The 26,686-nt window shown below is 43.1% G+C and overlaps 1 protein-coding gene across 2 annotated transcripts in view; it reads right to left on the bottom strand.

The window, feature by feature from the left end:
- Nucleotides 1-11,201: 11,201 nt before the first annotated feature.
- Nucleotides 11,202-26,686, bottom strand: part of FRMD1 (FERM domain containing 1) — a 62,206-nt gene continuing 46,721 nt past the window's right edge. The window contains exons 8-14 of one of the 2 annotated variants that reach the window (XM_036767830.1): nucleotides 26,371-26,436; nucleotides 26,077-26,145; nucleotides 24,968-25,142; nucleotides 21,713-22,039; nucleotides 21,438-21,560; nucleotides 19,684-19,763; nucleotides 11,202-14,879 (exon numbers count right to left, since the gene is read on the bottom strand). In XM_036767830.1, the coding sequence (XP_036623725.1) occupies nucleotides 14,592-14,879; nucleotides 19,684-19,763; nucleotides 21,438-21,560; nucleotides 21,713-22,039; nucleotides 24,968-25,142; nucleotides 26,077-26,145; nucleotides 26,371-26,436 (1,128 nt within the window). In that variant the 3' untranslated portion in view covers nucleotides 11,202-14,591. The remainder of the gene's footprint in view (nucleotides 14,880-19,683; nucleotides 19,764-21,437; nucleotides 21,561-21,712; nucleotides 22,040-24,967; nucleotides 25,143-26,076; nucleotides 26,146-26,370; nucleotides 26,437-26,686) is intronic. The other variant, XM_036767831.1, reaches the window with a different exon arrangement.

Below are 26,686 nucleotides of genomic sequence, written 5' to 3'. Positions count from 1 at the left end.
AGGAGTCTAGAAATGGAAGTGAAAGTAAGGAATATTCAAACTCTGACTTGTGAGACCAGTGTTACAGCCAGTTCCAGAGGGAATAGGAGTTTCTTCAGGAGGGAGCCAGATCTCCATGAGTACCAGAAAATGGCAAGAGCATGAGAAGTCTAAAGTGAAGGGAAGTTTATTAATTTTATAACAGGAATTTCATGGGGTACAGTGGAAGGGTTAGGCAGAATTGGAGTGAGATACGGGAGGAATAAGATTGAGGAAATACGATTGGGATGAGAGTTGGGTAGAAGGGTGGATTACTATTAAGCAGCTCAAGATTCAGTATCCCAGGGATTGGGAGAGTTTGAGGTGGTGGTAATTTTCTGGCCAAATGCGACAAGAACTTCAGAGATTGGAATGCTCCCTGCCTTGCCCCCTGCCTTGAGATGACTTGGCTTTGCCTCTGGGTGGTAGAGGCTCCTCCTGGATTCACGGTATTCATAATAGCTATCTTCAAATATTTTAAGAACTGTCATGTGAAAGAAGGATTAAATCTGTCCTACTTGGCCCCAGAAGGCAAGACTGGAAGCAAGGGCAACTAGTTCCACAGAGGCAGATCAGCACTTGATGTGAGAGGGAAAAAAATACAAAAACAAAAAACCAACCTTCTTAATAATGAGAACTCTGCAAAAGTGGAATGAGTTGGAAGGAGAGGGGATAACTTTGCTCTCCCTTGATGTATTCAATCAGAGGCTGGAAGATGTTATCAAAGGCTCCTTGGTTAGAATGGTCTCCAAGATCCCTTCGAGCCCTGGGATCCTGGGATTCTGGGAAGAGATGTTGCTGAGAAAAGGAATGTGAGTGGGTGGAGGTAGGATGGGTTGACACACATGCACATCTGCACATGTCTGTATTTGGAGACCCAGAGGGTAAAAATCCCTACCCTACTTAACATATCCACAAGCTCTCACAGGTTTTAGACATTGCACAACAATCCATCTGCATTTTTTAATGTGTAGGTTAGAAGAGAACAAAATAAAGCAGTGATAGGGGGAGAAAACCTACACAACTGAAGGCTTATCCTTTCCATTAGGGCTGTCCAAGAATCACAGAATATTAGAACTGGAAGAAACCTCAGCAGCCAAGCTGGAAAAGGCATCTCCCACTGTAACCCATTGGACAAGTGGCCATTCAACCTTGGCCTAAAGACCTCCAGGTAGATGGAAACCACTACCTGCCCAGACAGCCCACTCCATTTTGGGGACAGCTGTTATTATTACAAAGTTTTTCCTTACATCAAGCCTTAATTTTTTCCTTTGTAGATTCCACCCATTACTTCCGGTTCTTCCCTCAGAGGTCAAACAGAACACGTTTATGATAGCCCTTCAGATACTTGAACACAGTTTTTTCATCTCTCCCCTCCTCCCACCCAGATCTTTTCTTCTCTAAGATAAACATCTCCATTCTTGCTCTTCCTATGACATAGATTCTAGGCGTTTCCCTATCTGTCCACATTCTTTCACCAGCTCTCCTTTATAAACAATAGCACACATTCCCAATCATACACCATCAATGGCTTACTATTATCTGCCAAATAAAGTCCAAGCTCAGCCTGATATTCAAGTCTTTCACAGTCAAACTCTGGCTTGCAGTAGATGGTTCCTGAGGTCCTAAGTCTGAGATTCTGTGAGACCTTTCTGAGGCAACATGGCTCTACTATGGTAGACTTTCTAAAAGTCTACAGCTTCCTTCTAAAGTGACTTTAGAAACATCCGAGTTATCTTGATTGGTAAGTGAATGGAAAATTCTCATGTTGCCCACAACTACCTAGCTGGCCTTATATCATGCATCCTATCTAATCCACTGTGAAATTAAGGCCTACCTAGTAGGAGCATCTTGCCACCTGTGGACCTGACTATCCCTCCACCCTTGCCATAACCCCTCACCACTCCCCATCTCTTGTTTTTATTCTTACTTTGGAAACAAGAAATGCTACCATTGCTACCAGAAAGGATTGGACAATGAATTTCCCAATGGTTTTCCCCCACGATCAGACCAAATTCCTTGGCTCCCACCTCCGCTGTATGTTGTATCCCCCATGAGAATGTAATCTGCTAGAGGGCAGAGACTGTCTCCCTTTTGTGTTTGTATCCCCAGCATTCAGGACAGTGCGTGGTACATTGCTTGTTCATTCCCCCAGTCTAATCTCCTCATTTTACAGATAAGCGAACTGAACTCACAAGGATTAAGTTACTTGTCCCAGGTCGCACTTACCCCCCACTCTTCACATACCCTTTGCTTTAACCAAACTGAACATTAAAATATAAAAAAGGGATTGGAGGGATCAGATATTTAGAGCTAGAAAGGACTCAGATAACCTACTTGTCTTCTAATTCTTATCGCCCTGTTTTACAGATGAGGAAACTTGGTCACAGGGAAAGTTAAATAATTTGCCCAAGATTACACAAGTAGTAAGCACCAGAGATAGGATTTGAATTCAGATGCCCCTCACGCTACAACTGATATGATTTCAGCTGAACCACACTGTTTTAGTTAAATCTCAGAGCTCTTTTCAGTTAATCAATGAGTATTTTTTTAAATGCTTATCAGGGGCAGCTCCGTAGTGCACTGGGTAGAGAGCCCTGGGCCTGGAGTCAGTAAGACCTGAGTTCAAATCCAACCTCAGACACTTACTAGCTGTGCGACCCTGGGCAAATCACTTAACCCTGTTTGCCTCAGTTTTCTCATCTGTAAAATGAGCTGGAAGGCAGCTAGGTGGCAGAATAGATAGAGTGCTGGGTCAGGAATCAGGAAGACTCCTCTTCCTGAGTTCAAATCCAACCTCAGACACTTACTAGCTATGTGACCCTGGGTAAGTCACTTAACCCTGTTTGCCTCAGTTCCTCATCTGTAAAATGAGCTGGAGAAGGAAAGAGCAAACTACTCCAGGATCTTTGCCAAGAAAACCCCAAATGGGGACACAAAGAATCAGACACAACTGAAATGACTGAATAACAAGGACAACACTATTCATATGCCAGGCACTGTGCTAGGTTCTGGGGATACAAAAGAAAGGCAAAAACATGGCCCCTGATAATGGAATTTACAAATGACAGCTATCATGGAACTTAAGGAACTTGAATTCTAATGGAGCAGACGATAGATGAGTAACTATTTACACACTAAATATATGCAGTGTAAATGACAGGGAATCTCAGAGGGAAGGCATTAGAGGAAGGGAGAGGCAGAATACTTCTTGAAGAAGGTGGGATTTGAGCAGAATCTACTTCAATTCCTTTCTAAATCATGAATTCCCCCCAAAGTGGTTATATAGCCAATATTTGAAGACTTATAGTGATGTGGAACTCATCACCTCATCAACTGGAGCTCTTGGCAACAGTTCTGGGGAGGGATGTCTCAATGTCATAGCCAAGACCCTGGCTCATCCGAGAACAGAAGGAAGATTATTAGGCAAAGCTCATTTCTAGGTCTCCTTAGTTTTGAGGAATTTGTGGTCTTATCTCTGTAGGGCAACAGTAAAGCCTCAGTGGCTAACTGTATTCCCCCAATCAGTGGAAGCAACAGAGATGAGGGTCAGCAGCTCAGTTTCAAACAAGCCGTTGACAGTCATTTGGCATAATTCTCCATGTCTGCCAATGGGCCTTCAGCTCAAAGAAGGTCAAAAATCTGAATCACCCCTTAGGAACGAATGTTTTTTTCTGGGTCAGCTGGCGGTCACTGGCTGTCTTCTGTCTGCTAAACACACAGGGAGTTTTTCTTGACCACATCCATACCACTTGGCTGCTAGCCTTCTCTGAGTCGGCATGGTTCACATTAGAGACAATTTGGCACTATCATTTGGCTTTTCCTGGAAGCACCAGTACCGGACGGCTGGCCTTGGGTGCCCTAGAGGACAAGCAAAAAAAAAAAAATGCCTACGTGGACACTGCTGTATCTTTCTGAGGAATCTCAGTCTGGGGATCGGATAGCTGAGGGTCACTAATGGACAGATTTATTTGGTACTGGTGTTCACAAGCCATTTTGTAGCCCCCTCTCCCAGCATACCTAAAAACTCTTGGTTTTTGCTTAATGGACCATGAGTTATCTCTTGAAAAAGCTGATTTTCAATCACAAGTTTTTAGATCTCTTGTTCCAAATCTGTTACTTGTTGCTCGGTTTCATTCATTTGATTTTTTTTGTTGTTTCTAGTTATTTCTTTACAAAATGAGATATTTTGTACCATTGAATAAAATATGTCCAAATAATAATTCCCCATCACTGGCTGCTTAGCAGCTCTGGCTGAAATATTCTGCAATTTCACATATAGCCTCCTGTCATTTTTATGAAGGTATTTTACTTTGAGAATGTGCTTCAAGAAGAGTTCACTGCTTTTTTAGTTTATTTGAGGGTGGGGTGGGGTGAGGAGTGGAGAGAATTTAGGTTTCAACTTCTGCTATGCCTCAGCTTCTGTGGGACATTGGGCAAATCACTTAATCTTTCTGGGACTCAGTTTCCTTATCAGTCAGTCAATTAACATTTATTAAGACACCTCCTATGTGTCAGGCACTTGCTAAATGTTATAGAGATATAAAGAAAGGCAAAAGATAGGCCTTGCCCTCAAGATTTACAACCAGCTGAGGGAGAGGCACCAGGCAAACACTATGTACAAATGAGATATGGACAGAATACATCGGGGATAGTCTCAGAGGGAAGTCACTAAGATTGAACAGGACTAGAAAGCCTTCTGCAGAAGGCAGAATTTTAGCTGGGACTTGAGAGAAGCCAGGAGGCAGAGAAGAGGAGGGAAAGAATTCCAGGAATGGTGGACAGTAGTAAAAGTAGCCAGAGTCAAAAGATGGTATATCTTGTGTGAGGGAGGGTCGATAGATAAAAGAGTATGTGTTGGGTTTTAGGGATAAGAAGATGGTAAAGTGGGGGAGGGGGCAGATTATTGAGGTCTTCGAATGCCAAACAGAGGACTTTATATTTGATCCTGAAGGTTATAGGAGCCCCTGGAGTTGATTGAGTGTGTGTAGGGGACAGAGGCCAGGGTGGGAAGTGCGGGGAGAGGAGGACTAGAAAATTCCAGTCTCTGATCTAACACTTAAAACCCTGTGGTCTTGGGTAAGTCACTAAATCTCAATGGACCTCAGATTCCTCATCTTAAAAGTGGAGGGGCACACTCGATGGCCCTGGAAGTCCCTCCTAGTCCTAGCTTTACAATAGGATTCTAAAAAAAAGTTCCCTGCAGGTAAATATTAGACTTAAATGTGGAACCAGTTACTGACCACTGTAATGCACCACCACTGCCCTCTGACGGTACGATTGAAGAATGCACCTCCTGCCCAGCTCTGCATGAAAATAGTGAGGCCCAAGAAATCAGAATCCCAACATTTCATCAGAGCTGGAATGGATCGTATTCTGGATCACTTGGCTCCTTCTTCTTATTTTGCAGATAAGAAAACCAAACTCCAGTGACTTGTCCTATCACATACATATAAGGCCGAGTTGGACTAGAATTTAGATTTCCTGCCTCGACACAGAGTGTATCACTTAGCTGTTGTTCCCACCAGGCCAGTGGTTGGGGACAAGCGCCCATGTTTTCTGTGAGTATGTAACAGTGATTCTCTTTTTGCCAAGATAAGCTAATGAGTCTGTACCTGTGTGTTGACTCATCTAATTTACAAGTTGTGCACGGCTCTCTAACAGTGAATCATGGGCCTTGGAGGCAAGAGGAACTCAGGCCTTAAGTTCTCATGCCACCCCCTCTCCCCAGTCAAAGTACTGAACCCTCAGTTGGGTACCCTAATTGGGACTCCTCTCCTTAGTCATTGCTCCCATATGGGAACATGTTCCCATCCTTCCACCCTCCCTACAGCTGCCATGATTCCTACCTCTATGGTCTTTGCTCCCTCAGGACCAAGTTTAGCTTCCCACCCACCCCCACCACTTACTGAAATTCCTCTCTCCATGGTTTTGTGGGTTGGTTTGTTTGGTCTAGATTTGTAATTTCATGAGTTATAGCAGGGAGGTGAATACTTGAAACAGCATACTTGTCATATGCGGGGAGCAAAGCCATGGAAAGGGGGAGATTAGTCAAGCACACATTCCCCAGCTTGGGAATGGACATCTGTAATTTAAAATCTTAGAACTGATTAGAGATACTGAGGAGTTAAGTGACTTACCCAGAGTCATACACACAGTGTATGACAGAGCTTTCTAACTGAAAGGTTGACCCCTATCCAGTAGGCCAGGCTGCTTCTCCAAGATGACCATTTGTTTAGTGTGTTGGCCTTTTCTCAGTCAGCACATTTCCCGAATCCTCTACAGCTTCTGACACTACTGACTACCTCCTTTCTCTGGATTCCCTCTGTGCTCCCTCTCTCCGTGTGAGGCCAATCGCTCTCAATCTCCCTTGCTGGATCCTTAGTAGAGACTCTTAGAATCCTTCACTTAAGTGAAGTGCTGCTCATCCTTCAAGGCTTTCTCCTGAATCTTCTTCAAGTTCTTTCTCTTGGCAATTTCATCAATTCCCACAGGTTGCTGTCATCCCTATACAGATGCCTCCCAAATCTGCACATCCAGCTTTGTCTCTCCTGAGCTCCAGATCCGCATCTCCAGATGCCTGCTGAATTTGGAATTGGATGCCCTGGGTCTCAAACGCAATATGTCCAAATCTGAACTCATGATCTTCCCCCATTAAACTTGCACCTGCTCCAAAGTCACTCAGGTACAAAACCTAGGAGATGGACTCAGATTTTCCCTTTCCTTTGCTATAACTATTCAATCAGTTGCCATGTATTGAAGATTCTACCTCCACAGCACGGTGTTTGCTAGTTCTTAGCAAAATATATGGCACATAGTAGGCCCTTAATAAATGTTTAACATCTCTCCATCTAAAAAAAAAAAACTAAAAAACACCATCTCTCCATTTCTTCTCTCCCCTCATGACAAGTACCCTAGTTCAAGAACTCATCTTCTAGAGGGGCTACCAAAATGGTCTCCTACTTGAATTCCCTGCTTCCTATCTCTCACCTCTCCATTCCATCCTCCATACAACTGTCAAAGTCATTCTCTTAAAGCACAGGTCTTACCATATCATTACCTAGTTCAAGATTCTCCAATGGCTCCCTACTTTCTCTAGGATAAAAAAGCAAAATTGATTTGGCATTTAAAGCCCCTCATACTGTGATTTCAGCTTACCTTGGCAGAATTACTTCATGAGTCTCTTTTCACAAAAATGAAATCACAGATTGAATTATCTCCACTCTGGCCAAAGTGTACTATTTGCTGTTCTCCAAACTTAGTAATCCATCTCCTATACCCACCCCAACCCCAGCCCCCCATTATCAAGTTGGTTTCTCTGCATGCATGGAATGTATCTCATCCTCCACTCTGACTCTTAGAATCCTTCACTTAAAATTATTTGTTGACAGAGGTGGTGTCACTGTGCAGAATGAAATTTACTTTTTTGGACAATGTGTTAATGTTTTGTTTTAATGTCTGTCATGAGTTTTTATTATTAATAATAATAATTCAGAGAGGGAGACACAGGTGAACGTTAATAGTGTTTGTCAAGTACAAAATAACTAAAATTAAAAAAAAATCTGTAGCTTCCTTCGAAGCTTAACCCTGCTTCCACCTCTTATGAGAAGGCTTTCTTGGTCACCCTCAGGGCTAGTAATCTTTAACTTTCTCAAATTATACATATAATACATACATATATATATATATATATTTTCTGCATAAACATATTTTTCCAGTAGAATGTAGGTTACTTGAGGGAAAAGGTGGTTTCACTTTGTCTTTGTTCCTCATTTCTTTAAATTAAATGTTACTCTTTTAATTAACAGAAACCTATTTTCTCTCCCTTTCAACCCTTAACTGGGGCATGGTTTGTTATCAGTCCTCTGGCATCAGGCATGGTCTTGTGTTTATCAGAATAATCACGGCTTTCAACATTCTTCATTTTTATGGTGTTGTTATATAAATTGTTCTGTTTTTTCTCATTTCAGGTTTCATCAGTTTAAGTCTTCAAAATTATTTATTTTTAAAATACTCTTGTCATAGTATAAATTATTCTCCTACTTCTACTCACTTCACTTTTAACAGTTTATACAAGTCTTTTTATGTCTCTCTGAAATAATCTATTTCTTCCTTTTTTAAAAAAGCATAGCATTCCATTCCATTCACATGCCACATTTTGTTTTGCCATTCCCCAATCGATGAGCACCCTTAGTTTCCAGTTTTGTTTTTGCCATCACAAAAAGAGCTGCAATAAATACTCCTATACTTATAGCACCTTTCCTTCTTTCTTTGAACTCTTTGGGGTATAGTCCTAAGTAGTGGTAATCATTAAGTCAAAACCCAAGCACTATCTAGCAACTTTTTTTTTTTGGTGTTTAATTCCAAATTGCTTTCTAGAATGGTTGTACCCATTTACAGGTTCATCAACAGGACATCAATGCATCCATTTTCCCATAGCTCCCCCAACATTTGCCATTTTCTTTATGGTCATCTTTTTACCAATCTGATGAGTGAGATGGAACCTCAGAACTCCTTTAATTTGCATTTCTCTAATAGTGTTTTGGAGCATTTTCTCATTATACATAAGTTTCTTTCTTTGAGATTCGTTTGTTCATATTCTCAGACCATTTAATCAATAAACATTTATCAAACATTTATTATGTGCCTGGCACTATGCTAAGTGTTAGGGATACAAAAAGAGGCAAAAGATAAGCCCAGTCCTCAAGGAACTCACAATCTAATTTATCAATTGGTTAATGGCAATTATTCTTATAAATTTGAATCAATTTCTTGAATATCTTGGAAAAGAGACCTTTATCAGGGAAGCTGATTGTACAAATTTTTCCCCAGGGCATTATATATACATAGATATTTAGTATAGGCTTGTTGAATTAAATCATATAGAAGAATCTGTGATTTCATGAGTTGAACTCCCTCCATCAAGAGGACTTAGTAGTGGGTAAGTCACTCAGGTTCAACCAGCTATTATCTTCCTAATTCCAAGTCTAGCATTCTATTCACTAGACCAGGATATCTCTAATGAACTTGTATGTACAAAGAGAAAGATACTTACCGATACACATGGCTGTCACAAAAAGTTCTCATCATCAATTCCTTGTACCAATAAAATAAGTCCCATCCATATAAGTTTTGGGTATGGGGGAGTAGATCTGGATCCATGATTTCATTCTTGTAATGATTTTCAGGCGATGGCACTTACTTTGCAAATTGCAGTCTATGCCTCCAGCATTGATTTGCCCAGGGTCACACAGCCAGTATGTGTCAGAGATAGGACTGGAACACAGGTCTTTCTAAGTCAGGGTCACACAGCCAGGATGTGTCAGAGATGGGACTGGAACACAGGTCTTTCTAAGTCAGAGGACAGCTAACCATTTACTCCATAACATTCATTCTACTACCCTCCATATAATGCAATTTTCCTAAAGGAATAATTTTAAAAGCCTTTCTTCTTTAAAAGCTTATGAATTCCTGTATTGTACTGGTCTGCCTTGGCTCACAAAGTAATTCAGAAACTAGGCAAAGAACCTGGGCACATAATGATCAGGTGGTTCCAGTGCAAGGACGTTCAGAAAAGCTCTGCCCAGTTTTACTGTTCTAATGCCTGCAGGGCATGGCTAAGAGGGGCATTTGAGAAAACCTTCCTGCCTTTCAGTCCTCCCTGAGGGCTATCATTATCCTATATGTGAAGCTTGGCCCTCGCTTCCCAAAAAACTTCATCTTTTCATGGCAACTTGAGAGCTTGTCCGTGTCTGGTGAAATTATCCTTACGTGCATCAACCAATCAAAACCAGCCAAACTGGTTCTCCTCCCACCAGTCTTTTGGCCCATAGCTTCAGTAAAGATACGGAAAGGGACAGATGCGGTATGTGAGTGCACTGATACAACTTACTTTACCAATGCGGATGAACACCTTCTCTCTCTCTTCAGTGTACAATATCAGAAAGTTGCCTACTTGGGGGAGACTAAGTAACATGCCCAGTCAGAGGCCATATGTGTTGGGGGTGGGATCTGACCATCTACCCTTCCCTACTGGGTCTTGGCTTCAAAGACATAGCCCATTTCATCCATCTTTTGAAGCACTTAAAAGATCATGCTTTGTGTTATACCACCTTCAACATCTCATTCTCATCAACTGGAATAAGAGCAGGGGCTATGACCTATCTAAATAGCCTTCCCTTCCTCCTCATGCTCACCCCACAGCAGCATTTCTATAATTCATCAAAGTTTACAAAGCATTTCCCTCACAATCACTCCATGAGCTAGATAGCACATGTACAGACACAGACGCTCACTAGACGTGTGGCCATGGTCGTCGCTTAACTGTTTACCTTAGTTTTCCCATCTGTAAAAATGAGGATAATAGCACCTACCTCCTCTCAAGGTGGTTGTGATGATCAAATGAGATAATTCTAAAGTGCTTAGCCCAGTGCCTGACACACAGTAAATAGTAACTATTATTATCATTACAAATATTAGCTTCATTTTACAGAGAAGAGGCAGCGGAGGTCATAGGACGAGAGCCCAGAACTTGAACCCTGACATTTAGGTATTTGAACCCAGAACTCCAAGTCTGACACTTTCTCCATGCCATAAGGCTTCTGCAAGATAGTAGCAATACGTAAATAGATATAAAGCACTTCACTGTTGAAGTGTGGCAGACCATGTGTTAAGCACTGGGGATACAGTGATCACAATAGGGAGCATTCATATAATCCTTTAAGGTTTCAAAGGCAATTTTATAAGCAAGGTTATTTCACCAATCGTCAAATTAATTTAAAGAGAGGCTTGGCTTCTGCGATAGCACAACATGGCCTGTACCTATTATTTTAAAAACATTTGGCCAAATGCTAGGGTATGTGGAGAGGAGGAGGATGTTTTCAGCAAGTCAGAAAGTTTGAGGATGGATGGATGGATGGATGCAACTTGCTAAATATGCAATGGACAACTTCTCTCACCCAGTTATCACTGTCCTCTTAAGCACCCTTGGCCACTAAATGAGATTGATGACTATTCCCAGCCACCTTTGGCCAAACTTGGTAAATCCTTCCAGCAAATGGAACAAAGCCAGATACAGGGCTTTCTCTGAAAGTCTTTATATGGCATCTGGAGCCCCACCTCATGCTCTAAGACCAAGCTTCTTCCCCTCCCTGCTTTCCTTCTGACAAAAAGAATTAAGCACACATTTTTCACTTCTTTATTACACGTGCATGGTATATACAAAGATTCCTTTCACAGAAAGGAGAAGCAACACTTTCCAGTACAGAGAACTCTGTGAAGACAGCATAGCCGTGTAAGCCATCCAGGATACTGTGTATTAAATGTCTGCCCTGCCCACCCCCTCCCCCCAGAAAAAAGCTTTAATATGAACAGTGTGAACCAGGTATAATCAAGATACAAAACCTAGCACTAATAAAGATAATAACATCCCGTGGTTACAAAAACCTTGCATAAGAATGGTTTCACAGTGATTCAATATTAATACTTTAGGAATATAAAATAATAAAATACAGAACAGATCTGTCTAAACAAAAAATGAGTACTATCTTCCTCGTTCAAAGTACAGGTGGGGTGAGAGTATTTCTGTGGTGATGCGAAGGGAGGGGACAACAGCCCATGGGGAATTACAAATAAATAAAAACTATACACAGACCACCAGCATGAAATCCCTGCTATATAACTCATAGTACGGCACTCCCTCATCAAAGCTCCACTTAGAAGTGAGCAGAAGGGGCTGCTCTGAAGACAGGCAGCGGAATTCATGCTGCTCCTGCCCTTTGAAGGAGCCATGAGTAAGTACACAGAAAGCCACCTTCTTCCATAATATCTTTTCAAGAAAGCACACAAACAAATGCGAGACTCCACTTTCCCATCAGGTGATGCAGACAGGCCTGTCTATTAAAATGATCCATGCCTTTTAACGGCCTACACAGCAAATACCCAAATGACGACAAGTTGATGGATGACACGGGGAGCAAGGCCACCTGTAACCAAGTCTGACTCACTCTCAGTGGAGAGCCTGTAGGGGAGTCGGAGAGAGGAGAATGTTTTCTTATTTATCATGAACCGAGGAAGGAGAAAGGGTACATTCCTTTGAAGCTACTGGGAGGCTGGAAGAGCACAGTAATTAATAGCAGGAGAATCCCTGGGACCCTGTATGCATACGTGCACAGTTATAATGCCTCGTGATTGATGGTGCCATATTGAACCCCAAAGTAGAAGGAATAACTACCTTCCTCCAGCCTGCCAGGCCCTCACCCCATTCCTGCCATGTATTAGATAACCTGTGTGTTATTGCCTAGTTAGCTAATTCCTTGATAGTGACTGTAGTTCAGGGAAGCAAATTCATCATTCATAGACAGTAACATCTGATCACTGAAGTTTTCCAAGAAATTCTATCACATGAACAACTGCAAGTTCCAACAGCCAGAAAGATGACTGTGAACAAACTACTTGACCTAGAGATAAACTCATTTAAATTAAAGGAAAAAAAATGGCAGTGTTGAATTAGGAGTAAGTAGGTCTTGCAGGGAAAAGAAGGCAGTGGGAAGACATGAGATTATTCAGTTTGTCTATACATTTACGGAGCCAGCAATGGTGGCTGTAGAAAGGCCAGCTTCCCCAGCTTGAGGACTCTAAACTCATTCGATGTTCTACTGAAAAGCAGAGGCTATGGCAAAACTGGTTGGTGAATGACAGCTGGAATTTCCCAGGAGTCCCCTATTATTAACTTCTTAAAAAGACACTGGCCACTGACTACAAAGCTGAAAATTCCACAGGCCTGTCCCCATTTCACAAACTGTCAGGATGTTGGGTAGGTTTATAAGTAACTTTATATTGTTTCAACACATGAGAAATTTGTTGGAAGGGAGGGAGAAAGGGAGGAAGGGAAGGCCAGAGGAAGGGAGGAAAGAAGGAATGGAGAAAAGAAAGAACAGAGGGAAAAAAGAAATGAAGTCAGTAATTAGAACGATGGATGCACAGACTGGACTAATTGCTAACAAAGTTACACAGGCTTCTCTATTTAAGAACTATTCTGTTTAGGAGACTCAGAAGAACAGCTAGTTTGATGTCATTGACTTGTTGCCACTTTAAAAGGGAAACACCAAGACTCAGAAAATCCTAGGAGGTTAACTTTATGGTCAAGAGCTACACTGGTTTCTTGTCCAATAATCTCTCAAAGTCCTCAAACATAAAAAGCATATTCAAGTGCAATCAATGTCATCTGACAGATGTTGGTGGAATAAAAAGTGCTCATTGGATGCTGGACTCTGCCTGCCTGTCTTTGCATTGGCATATGTGGGCAGAGGAATTTTTAGATGTCATAACGCATGCTAGACCTGTCAGAAAACTGAGAGATTTGTGATCAGCTAGAGTTTCAAAGCAGTCATTTGAAAAGGAACCACCAAGCCTGAGCAGCCTCCTGCAACAAGCACTAGGATGCATGCTATTAAGCAACAGCCAAGTTTGATTGGGGACCCCTCCTGTGGAGAGTAACCAACCTTTCCACTCTCTTGAGAAGAGGATCCATGCAAAATAAACATACATTCTTGAAGTCTAACTTGTGTTATGCTTTAAATGTATAATTGTAGGACTCTTTTCATTCAAGCTCAGCCAACCTTCTAGAGCCATTAAATGGAAAATCTTATCACTTTGTAGATAAGGAAACAGTGGTACAGAAGCTACCCAGCTGGCTGGCCTGAGTGAGTTAGGGGCACAGAGCTGAAGCTCTCAGACCCCAGGGCTCTTCATTCTGAGCCTAATACTCATCATTGTTGACAATTTCTTGCCTTCTGCCACTCCCTTCCATTCCCCCTCACTTTCCAAAGACTAAATCAAAGGTATCCTCAAGGAGGAAAGTTCTTGATTCTCCTAGGAAACCTTTTTCCCTCCTTGGTTGGTCATGAGGCAAGAAGAGAGAGAGAAATTGAGAAAGAAGCCACTCTGTTACCAGTGGGACCTAGGATTTGGTTTCATGATGTATTTGGAAGGACCAGAACACCATTGCAACTGAATCCAAAGCACTTACTATGGTCCAGGAGAAGGTAAGCTCCTAATGGGCAAGGACTGTTTCAGTTTTTGTCTTTAGCCCCGGTGCCTAGTATAATGTCTTGTATGTTATAGGTGCTTAATGAACGATTGTTGATTTAAATTGCCCAGTTACCTCAAAAACATGTCTGAAAAACACTAATACACCACATACAAAGGGCATTTAAAGTTCAGCTGGAGATTTGCTCTTTTCCTGGAACGTTGTAGAAGATACTGATGAATGCTGACACCAGATGGAAGGTTTTTGTACGCCTGGCTCCTTCCACCTGGCAGTCTGGAGGCTGCCAAGGAATTGGAATAAACCATTGGGGCGCTGTCTAGGTCAGGGAGGGACTGGTGCCAGAAATTTGCTCTGTGAATCACGTGCACTCTGGTTGTCTTGGCGAAGGTGAGCACCACGTCACGCTCTCCCTCAGTGAGGAAGATTTGTTTTTGCAGTTATCCACAAGACCTGAGGTGACCTCTCTTCTTTTCTCTCACAGGCTACCATGCCACAAACCACCTCCACACTGTGGCAACATAGCTTAGACTACAAATTCTTCTGGGACCTGGTCTTCCCCTAGAAGATCCAGGGAGAGGCAGTTCATAGACCTCTTCCCATAGAGGGCAGACTTGGTCTTACAATCGGCCGTAGAGTACACACAGCCATAAGTAGCCAGCTTGTCCTCTAGGGCACAGCCAAAAGTGTAGCTGTGAGATGTGGGAGAAGAAAGATTGGCGCTCATGGGTGGATGCCGCTGCTGGTAGAGGCGGACATCATCCAGGCTCTGGCTGTGCTGGTCTGAGTACTCCCTGGCTTTGATCTCTCTGAGCTGCAGGATTAGAAAGAAAACAAGGGGGTAGGGAGATCCAAACATGAGTTGGTTCTTCAGATTCAAAAATCACTTAATAAAGATGAAAAAGGGTTATTATGACAAGTATAAATGCCCTCTCTCCACTAATTCACTCCAAATAGTTTCTTATTTGGAAAGCTACAATCCCACTCTTAAGATTCTGTTCATTTGTGCATAATTTAATTCAGTTTGTGTGTTTCATCTTCTCATCTCCAAAATAGAAGAATGGTAATTAAGTACAATGCACTATAGGATCTCCCAAATTCAGCCTTATCCAAAGGCTGCCAGCCTTAAAATGCCCTTCATTTGAGATGTACATCCTGGGAGCTAATTGCTGTATTTTATTGTGCTGAACTGAGCTGAGAGGTCTCAGAAAACTGGCTTTGGAAACCTCGGCAGGCCGGCTTGAAAAGGTGACCAGATTCGAGGGAATACCGGACATAGTTACGTAGTATTTGCTAAGCCAGCTATCCCTGGCACCATATTCTATCCTTAGCCCTGGGATTACTAAGAAATATTATCATTCTCCCAGATGCTACATCTCCCATCTCCCCAATGAGATTCTTGAGGGCAAGAAAGAGAAATGATGGTGATAATGGTTAGGCTTTATAAAGTGCTTTAAAATGTGCAACGTGCTTTCTCATTTGGTCTTCACAACAACCCTGGCAGGTGGGTGTTCGCAGTACACCCATTTTCCAGACAAGGAAACTGAGGCACAGGAAGTTAAGTAATTTCTCCAGAAGTTTCCGAGGAAGGATTTAATCCAATATTCTATTCACCGTGCCACCATGTTCCATTCATGGCCCTTGGCACTTAGCACCTTGCCCTGTATATAGAGGATTTTTCAACAAAAGGCTTGTGAATGATAAGGATGATAATAATGATTCTGAAAAGAGGGCCTCCCCTTGGGATCTTTGATTAAGGGCTGTCTGACTCCCTCACGTTCTATAGGTGAGGACAGGGAGGCAGAGAGAGAGTAAATGATTTATCAAAAGGTCACACAGATAGTAAGTAGCTGATAGGTGATTTAAACCCCTGTCCTTCTGACTGGAAGTCAGACGCCCTCTCCACAAGGCTATACTGCTTCTGCTCCTCCAATGTGCTTAGGCAGCCAAGTTTTGCTAAATGCCAAAGGTGAGGGATGTATGCTCCAGGGGCCAATGAGCCACATTTGGTTGGATAAGGTGCCTGAGAAGCCTAAATATATGGCTGGCGGTTGGTTTAAAAGATGTGACTTGTCATTATCTATGGAGCAGGGGAAGGCTTCTAATGGTAGAAGACAGTTTTCTGGTCTATACGAATTAACAGATTTCTGTCTGGCTAGAACTCAAAACTAGAAGCAACTAGTTAAAAGTTTTAGAAGTTGAGTTAGGCTCCCCGCGAAGGAAAACCTTTCTAGCAATTAGAGGTGGCCCAAAATAGCATGGCATGCCTTGAGAAGTAGGGGGCTCCCTTCAGTGGTGTCTTCAAATAAAAGTCTGTAGATATCCAAGTCTCGGGGAAATTCCCTCCTTCTGATACCCCATACTGCTAGTGCCTTCCCTCTACCGATTACCTCCAATTCATCCCCTTCTATAGCTTGTTTGTACATAGCTGTTTGCTTGTTGTCTCCCTCCTTAGACAGTGAGCTCCTCAAGAGATAGTTTTTTGCTTCTCTTTATATCATCAGCACTTAGAAGTTGGTGCTTAATAAATGCTAGTTGACTGATTTGACCTGTAGGGTAGCAGAGAGGAAGAAGAGCCACTGTCCAAACATGGGTTAGACTAAATGGCCCCTCAGATCTCATTCAAGACAGTGACCCTATGATCGTGGTCTGCCGAGCAGCTGCTTCGCCAAATTCAAAGCCCACCTACAAGCACTGTATTTGGTGGGGGGGAAATACACTTCAAATAAGACATGGTCTCTTCCCATGGGAGCCTGAGCAATGGACTTTTTAAAATAGGAAACTAAAGTAAAAAACAAAACAAAACAAAAAACCAGCCAACACTCACAGCCCCCAAAACATCGGAGATGTGGTCAGGGGTCGAAGATTTCTTTTTATAATCCTCAGAGTAAGCATGGAATGTACTAGCAACCAGCCTCAACTGAGGGGCAGGGGAAGAAGTGGGAGGTTTGTAGCTTCAAAAAACCCATTACTACCACACGGCCCCTTTGGGGAGTGGAAAGCCTCTGAAAGTCAGTCTCTCCCAAAGCTGTGTGGTTAAATTGATTCAACAACTCACTGGCACCAGGCTAAGGTATAATCCAGCTTTAAAAAAACAAACAAAAAAGTTAGTCCAGAATCATGTGCTTTCCCCAAGTCTGGCACAGTTCTCCTTCTTGGTCTTGGCCCAAATGACCCTGCCTGTCATGCCCACCCCTAAAATTCCAACACCGTTAACTTGCATCTGATGAACGTCTGCAGGGCCTTGACAAGTGGGGCCACAACAGCTAAGACATCATTCTCGAGTTTCTGGAGGGGGCTTCTACTTCCGAGGGACAATGCCATGTGCAATTAGACGCTTAATGAATTCTCTGTGAGGGTGGTAATAAGGTAAACTTCTGGATTAGAGGCAGTTGGTTGGAACTAAATTTGAAAGATTTCACAATCTTTTTTGAAAAAGTATTTTCTTTCTGTGTCCCTGACACTCAGCCCCGCCTACCCCCAGCATCCACCCGCCGAGGACATGCGGCCAAAACAAAGAACAGGGCTAACCAATTTGAAAAGTAACAGAACAAGGTGAGTCCCAATCAAGCTGCACAGGGGACAAGAGAACTTAGCACTATGGTCAGTAGAGACCTATTCAGAGAAGTGGACAGAGCACAAGGGTGTGCCATTAGGAGGACCTGAGTTCAAATCCTGCCTCGGATACTTCCTAGTAGCTCGATGCAAGGCAAATCATTTAACTTTTTAAGCCTCTGAAAACAGGGGCAGTAATAGCTGTGAAGATCAAGGGAGATAACATACCTTAAAGCACTACGTGAATATTAATCATCGCAATTATTGTTAGCAGTAATAGTAGGAGCTTTTAAAGGGCAGAGATTGGTTTTTATGCTAATATATTCTGAACACCTATCACTGTGCACTGCACACAGTAGGTACTTAATAAGACATATTGAAATGGATGGATTCTACATTTCCCACTCAAGGCTAGTTATGAAGCAGGTAAATAAAGTGACCAGCCCCAGGGACTTCCCAACAAATGAAAGTTGCTATTATGAGGGCTACCATGGCCACTCTGCCATCAGGAGAGAGCTGAGCATGGAAGGTCTAATAAGAGTGACCCCTCCACATGCATCCCCATCGTTTTCTCTAGGCAAGGGGAATCGTGAGGTTTGTCCCAAGTATCTCAGCCATTCTGAAATTTAGCACTATTTAGGCATGGATGCTGGGGCCTCTGAAGCGGGCACACATATGCAAAGGGCATAAAGTAGCCTTGCAGAGAGCCCCTGGTCATATGTTTTTCCTGGCTGAACTCACATGCAGACTGATTTTTATCATGACCTGTCTTTGTAAGGTACCCACTCTTACATGGTACAGAACCTCCACTCCCCCAAAAGGCAAACATAATGACACACTCTCTTTAAATAGATCGCTGCCTCTGTTCATGGCCCATCAAACTATAAAACGGTGAAGCAAAATACACCCAGAACTGTGGTGAAGTACAGAAAAAGCAAACATGAGGTTCCTTCACTCCTCTAGGCCCTGTTTCCTTATCTAACAAAGGAGAAAAATACCAATTACTACGCCACAGGGTCTAGATAAGAAAGAATACTTTGTAAAACCACAATATGCTAGGTCATGAGAACTGCATTTGTACTCAAGGCCCTAGGCTGGAAGAAGCCCAGTTACACTCCATGCCACTTGGTCTATAAAATAAGAAACTCAAATTGATGATGTCTGATACCTAAATCCCTTCCGGTACTAAATCTATGGGGCAGCTGGGTGGTGCAGTGGACAGAGTTCAAGGCCTGGACTCAGGAAGACTCATCTTTCTGAGTTCAAATCTGGCCTCAGCCACTTACTAGCTGTGTGACCTTGGGCAAGTCACCTATACCTGTTTGCCTCAGTTTCCTCAGCTGTAAAATGAGCTAAAGAAGGAAATGCAGACCATTCCAGGATCCTCACCCCCAAAAAACCCCAAATGGGGTCATGAAGTCAGATATGACTGAAACAACTGAACAACTAAATCTACAATCCTGTATATGTGTCTGTGAGTGTATTTAGGGGTTAGAGTGGAGAGAGCTAACTAGGTATGAATACTAGACTGCTTCCAAGTCAGGCTTGCCATCCAGGGCAGCTGGGTGGTGCAGCAGACAGAGCACTGTGCCTGGAATCAGGAAGACTTCAGTTCAAATCCAGCCTCAGACATTTAAATAGCTGGACAAGGCACTTAACCTCGGTTTACCTCAATTTCTTCCTCTGTAAAATGGGGATGATAATAATAGCACCTACGTTGCTGTGAGGATCAAAGGAGACGACCTTTGTAAAGCACTCAGCACGGTACCTGGCACATGGCAGATGCTATTTAAGTGTAAGCTATTATTGCTCCTGGTGTTGTGATCGACGTGTTTGGAGTAAGGCGGAGAGAAGGTTGGGCTGCTGAATAACATGCCAAGCCTTCTCATGGGGGCACAGGAATGCCCAGCTGTGCCAACCTGCGTATGTTGGTAGAAAAGACGGACCATGATTACCTATATCTACTGGAGATGAAGGATACATGGGTAGGATGTGAGGAGATTCTTAAAAAGTAGGGGGGAAAAAAAGGACATGAAACGGTCATACAAGCCACCCTCTTGTACCTGGTTAAGGGCTTCGACACTCTGACCCCTCATCTTGACCAGCGTTATCTGCACCACAGCAAAGGGTTCCTGGTGAGAGGCTGTAGGGAAAGAAGAGTCATCAGCAGGGACGATCAACCATAGGTTTCTTAGGCACATCTTCCATTTCCCAACTAACTGCCATCTACTTTTGTTCCAGCTCAAACCTTCCATGCCCATCTGCCCTTGTCAATGGGCTCCAGGGAAAAAACCTAAGGCTCTGAAACCTGCAGATAAACCTTTCATCAAATGCCACAGATTAGCCCACTAAAGGATGACATTCTCCTGCAACCTTCACTCACCTTGCCTTGCTGCGTGCATTAGGCAACCAGTTGTTTGAGGTTACTTGGAATTTTCTTGGTGACACCCATTTATTTCTGCCTTGTCAAAGAGGCCAAAGCAAATATGAAGAAGGCACCGCTCACAAAAACAGCTTACAAGAAGTAATGATCATATTTATTAATATTTTAAGAATTCCTTATCATATAACCACGGCAAATATATATTTCTTAAATGACTCAGATGGTTTAGTGGTAAGACAACTAGTCTTCAAGTCAGGTAATGTGGATCAGAATCCTAGCTCGGACATTTGTCAGCTGCGTGACCAATGGCAAGTCACCAAGCTTCCATGAGCCTTATTTTTCTCATCTACAAAAAGGCAGTAACAGTCCTTGCACCACTACCACTTACTATACAGGGAAATTTAAGGCTCATGGAATCCTAAGATTTAGAGCTGGTGGATTATCTAAAATGCTCTTTAGTCCAATACTCTCATTTTACAGACAAGAAAATTGGGGCCTGAAGAGATTAAGTGTCCAAAATCACACAGGAAGTTAAGTGGAAGAGCCTGCACTTGAACCCAAGTCCTCAGACTTCAAACCTAGCATTTCCTCCTTATATCACCAAATAACTTTGTAATATTTAAAGCAGTATAGAAATACAAGGAGTTATCTATCATTCTGCTATGCACATCACAATGGACATTCTGATACAGCACTGGGGAGGTGAAGGAGGTTATGCTGCATCACTGAATCTATTGATGTGATTGTCACTAGCATTTACACAGTGTTTACTATGTGCCAGATGCTGTGCTAATCACTTTACAAATATTATCTCATTGGAGCCTCACAAGAACCCTTGGAGGTAGGTGCCATTATTAACTCCGTTTTACAGTTGAGGAAATTGAGGCAAACAGCGGTTAGGTGATTTGCCAAAGATCACACAGCCATAAGTGTCTGGGGTCAAATCTGAGCTCAGGTCTTCTTGTCTCCAGGCTTAGGGTTCTAGACACTGTGCCACCTAGCTATCCTGACCCTGTGACATTTCCATGGGGGTAACCCCCCCAAAATCTACTAATATCAACTAATATATTTGCTGTTCTTTTCTCTCTTCAAGCAGAATACACACACACACACACACAAATTCAGCTAAAAGAGAACTTCTGTTCCATTTCCCCTCAGGAAGGTAGATGTACCAAAGCTCAACCATGGTGCTGTCTGCTTCCTAGTGGCTTTCTTCCCCACAGAAGATTAAGCTATGATTTAGAAATAAAAGAAAATCTAATCTTTCTGTTTTGACATTATGAGGAAATGGAGGCCCAGAGAAGTTAGGTGAATGACTTAATGTCTCCTAAGTAGGCTGGAAAAAGAAGAAGAGGCATGCTTTGAATCAAGGTGTGGTGCCAATAAGTTCAGTCTTCTTTCCATGATGACATTCAGAAATTCAGCTGTCCTCACCTTTATAACCAGGCAGTCCAACAGTAAGTGGAGTCACCCCTTCAGCTGTCTTGTCCAATCGGTTATTCTCCAATGGGTCATCTATTGTCACTTCTTCTGGCCCATCTACCATCACCTCCACCTCTGCAGCAACAAGAAGCAAAAGGAAAGATATTTGAGCTAGCTGGATCTCAGGACCAGAAAACTGACCTAGCTCTCCCCAGACCAAGTCTACTTTCTCTTAGGAGGCCAGAATCTCCCCATTCCTGGTGCTCTGGTGCCCCCCACCCACTCACCATCCTCAGCTCTCCCTTTACTGCTGCTATCTATGCCAGAGCTGCTGTGGCTGGTGGTGGAGCTGCAGGACTTCTCTTTACCATGGCCCAGCTCCATGCCAAAGGGCTCGTCCACAGACATCTCCACGGATACACGGTGTCTGGAGTCAGCCTCGATGCCAGAGGTGTGGGAGCTGCCATGGCTATCTGTTGAGCGGTGGGAGAGCCGGTGGTGGTGGTTCCGACCACTGCCTCTGCTGCTGCCACTCCCGTGGGAGTGTTTGTCTGACTGGTCGAGGTCCATCTCCAGAGTGTCACTGATGTATGACTCCCGGTAACGCTTTTTCTCTGAAGAAGTAAACAAAAATAAATGGTAAATGAAAGAGGAACAAAGGAATTCTTAAGGATCACCTGAGACACAATGTAGTACAGTAAACAAGGATCAGAAAATTCTATGTTTGCGTCCTGCTTCTGATGCCTACTGACTGTGGGACCTTGGACAAATTATTTAACTTCTAAATGCTATAGACTATTCTAAAACTCCAAATTTCAGAGTGGATAGAGAGGATAACATAATATAAACTGTACAATTCTGATTTCATAAAAATTGAAAAGCTTTTGCACAAATAAAATTAATAGTTATAATTATAGGGAAGTTAGCTGGGGGAGAAAATCCCAAAACTTTCTTTGACAGAGCACTGACATCCAAGATATGTACAGAGTTGATTCAAATTTAAGAACAAAGACCACTACCCAATAGATAAAGTATATGAACAAGCTGGGAGAAAACCAGCAGCCATATGGAAAAAATGTTCCGAATCACTATTAATAAGAGAAATGCAAATTAAACTCTGAGGTTGCGCATCTCACATCCACAAGTTGACAAGACCCACGCCCACAGCTAAGATGACAAAAATGGAAAATGGTCATTGTTCAAAAGGACCTATATGTATTTAAGTAGTGGCAAAAAGCTGGAAACTAGGCAGGTGCCTATCAAATGAGGAATAACTGAACTACTTATGGTACTGGAATGTTGCGCCATTAAGAAACACAAAAAGAAATGGTGAGATTTACATGAACTGACCCGCAGTAGAGTTAAGTATAACCAGAAGAATTTAGAAAATAACTTCAATATTGTAAAAACAAAAAACCTTGAAAGACTTAAGAACTTACAGACTTTGATCAATGCAATGGCAGCCATGATTCCATGGGACCTGTGAAAGAGCCTGCTATAGTGCAGAATGAGGGGTATGTTTTTGGATGGGAACAATGGAGGGGTTTGTTTGGCTTCATTACTTCCCTCTCATCTTTTATTTTTCCTTCAGTTTTGGAAGGGGAAGTGAGGGAGAAAGAAGGAATGGTAGTGATGGGGTCAACTAAAAGAAGAAAGTCTAAAGCAAACACCAACAAGCAGGACAGGTTTGGAAATATGGTGAATATTATTATGTGCTTTAAGAAAAAGCAAGTGGTTCACTGTACAGATTCAAGCTTCATTTGTGGCTTTCTTTTTCTGCTCTGCTTTGTATGTAGAAGCGTTTGCCTTACTGGGTACTGATCACGTTCGGAAATTGTTAAAAAAAAAAAAGGGGGGGGTGCAGCCTGCATTAGCGGAGGGAATTTCCTCACCTGGAAATACCCTAAACTTCCCGCATAGGTTCAGTCCCTATCTCTATCCTTAGTGGGGGAATAAGGATGGAAAAAAACACCCAGAATAAAACTGTTACCATTTCTTGGGGCCCAAGAAGACAGAACACATGGTATCCAAGACTCTCTACAAGGATATACACTGGTCTTTTCTAAAGAAATATCATCCTGCTGTCATTGCTTACTGCCAAAGAGGGCACTCCCTCGTCCCCTTCACCACACCCACTCTGTCAGGAAGGGAAGAAATTTCACTCAACAAACACTCCCACGTGCGGCTTATAGTCCAGAGAAAATGAAGCAAAACAAAGTTCTAAGTCCAATCTTCCTCCTCTTGTGCTCAAGGTGAATACAATCATAAAACGCTGATTACGATTAATTACCATCATTATCAGTTGCCTTTTGAAAGGCTACTCTCCAAAGAAGCACAGGACAGACCTTGGTAAAATTTCTTCCTCAATCTGAGTTTACAGAAGCAGAAATTGCAGATGGGATGGGTATCTACGACACACCATTTTCTCTCTGTAAATAGCAAGACTGCCAAGGGCTGGCTGGGAAGACCAGTACAGATGGAATTCCTGGCAGCCCTGTCTGAGGTATTGCAGAGCTCAGCTAAATGGATTCATTACAGATCAAAGGAATGCGTAGGCTTTGCCCATCCATCACTCTGTAAGCCATCTACCCTCGATCCTGCTCCTCCCCATACAGACGATGGCTCTAGCTCAGGAATGCCGGCCCTCACGAACTGGATGAGAGTCATTTGGACTCAATGTGACTGTAACATTCAGAGTAATGGAAGAGGCATAAATGTAAGCCTGGCAGTCAGGTGAAGACCTTGAAACGCTCTGAGACAAAAGGGAACATAAGTGAATCCAACAGGTATATCTGGAAGGGGAACCGATTTACAATCTCAGTTTCTCGATGTGTTGGAAAGCAAGGTGGCACAGTAGATAGTGTTGTATCCGGAGGCAGGAAGACTGGAGTTCAAATTTAGCCTCAGACACTTACTAGCTGTGTGACCCTGAGCAAGTCACCTAACCCTGTTTGCCTGTTTCCTCGTCTGTAAAATGAGCTAGAGAAGAAAACGGCAAACCACTCCAGTATCTCTGCCAAGAAAGCCCTAAAAGGGGCTACGAGGAGTCGAACGTGACTGAAAATGACTAAACAACAACCTCTTTTAAAATAGTTGGAAGAATTTGAGGTGCGGGTGGGGGCCCAGGAATGAGACATGCAGAAGATGTGCTGGCCTAGTCTTCAGCAACTTTTTCACCAGCCCTACATCTGAGAAGGGAATGCTATCTAAACGTGTCCCTGGGAAACTGCTATAATTAAAAATGGAAGTAATGATAAGCATTTGAGAAAGGATGACTCCTCATCCCTCTCTCAAGCTAAAAGATGCACCCAGGAAAGAGGGAGAACAGCGCATTATTGGAAGAAACACATATTTCCATCACGTGGCCACAGGCTCTGTGTGGGATAATTCTTCAATCTAAACATTTGGAATAGAACTTTTGCACGCGCATCGCCCTTTTCCTTAGCTCCCAAACTTATTCAGGCCACCAAGCCAAAGAGACACGAGAAGGCTGGCTTCGCAAGGGTCCAAATGCTCTCTCTTCCCCCTCATTCACAGCCTACCTTCTGCTTCCTCCAGCTGCCGGATCTGTTTCAGCACTGGCTGGACATGGAGGTAGAGCCGATGGCTGTTACTGAGTAACAGGAGTAAGTGCCGGGAGCGGAACGGACAGCCAGTATAGTAGACCAGTTTCCGAGCAGAAGGCAAACCATCTGGCTGGATCTCAAATTTTTTCCCCTGAGTAAAACACAAAGTTGGCCTTCTTGGAATCAAAGGGACATGATGCTCTAACAGGCTCCTAGGCTTGGGAACTACTCTTTTCCCTGCGATCTAGAGCCTGACAGGCCTGCTGCTCATCCTGGAGGGTCACTGGATGGGACAAGGACTCAGGATGGATGATGAGTTCTCATTACAGAGCACACGGCCACTATAGGTCCTATGACAAGGAACAGAGGAGAAGAGGGGGGTGCAGTGCATGCACAAGTGGCAATTTTCACACTAAGTGTAAAACCATGCCAGGTCAGGATTGGATTCTAAAATAGACTTCAGATACAGAAGACCCTTAAAAGAAACTGAAAGTTCCACCCTCCGCTCATGGGGCAAAACTGAGCAGTAATGTGGAACAGCGTGAAGTGCGCTGAATTCAGAAGCAGAAAACCTGAGTGTGAATCTTGGCTTGGCTACCTTCTGCCTGGGAGAGGCTGGGCAAATCACTTTAGCTTCTCTGGACCTCCACTTCCTGACCTATAGGAAAAGGGGGCTGGACTGTATAACTTCTGAGGTCCACTCCAGCTCTAAGGCTATGAGGATGGAAGTACACATCTCCCCTACCTCTCTAGGGATCCACTGCCCTGCCACCCTCAACACTACATGACCCGCCTCACAACATTATCAAGATGTGTGTATGCGTTTCTCTTTCTCTCTATATATACACATATGTATTATATACATACACACACACACACACGTTGACAGACAGAAAGATCCATCTATATCTAGATATATAGTGCTTCTATAGGCCAGGGATCATAATGCTTTGCACAGTGTCTAGACACATGGTGTATATGCTTAATAAATGTCTGAATGTCTTTCACGATCACATATATTTGCACCATCTTCTGGATCAATGGTTTAGATTTAGATCACGTCACTGGTGTTCCTCTATACTCACAAGAAATGCCAGCTTTCCGACATGTGACCAGGGGAAGTCATAGAGAAGCTGCCGAGAATGGTTTACCTCCTGTAAAATAACAAACATAACCTGGTTTGGGGTTGGCCAGAAACTGGGATGAGCCCAGAAGTGGGGGATGGGGCCTAGATTGCCTTCAGGCAGGAGGAAGAATGTTAACAATGCACATAGCCTAGTAGTTTTGCCTTCAGGGAGGTGAAAATACTTTTATAGGTTGGGAGGGTGAGGGAGAAAGGTCTGTGTGCAGAGATGAAGAGCTAAAGCCTCTTCCATTACCTGATAAATGTGCATTCCTTTTAGGGTCAGACCCAGGACAATTGTTGGTCGATCTTCTTTCTTATCCTGCGAGGACACAAAAAGTCAGTAGGGTCAAAAGTTGTATGTGTACCGAAGAATGCACACACAAGCTATATTCCTACAGCAATCAAAAGGATGCCGGAGGGTTATCTGATATTTGAATGTAGTGGATGCCTATCACCGAAAGATGGGGTGTGTGTGTGTGTGTGTGTGTGCCTGTGTCTATGTATGGGGGGTGGGAAGGTGGTGTTGTTTCTCACTTCTGAATATTTGGGGTCATTTACCTACTGACATG

This window comes from Trichosurus vulpecula, chromosome 7 (assembly GCF_011100635.1).
Source record: "Trichosurus vulpecula isolate mTriVul1 chromosome 7, mTriVul1.pri, whole genome shotgun sequence".
NCBI lineage: Eukaryota > Metazoa > Chordata > Mammalia > Diprotodontia > Phalangeridae > Trichosurus > Trichosurus vulpecula.
Note: the sequence above shows the minus strand (reverse complement) of the source record. Positions and strands in the feature narration are given on the sequence as shown.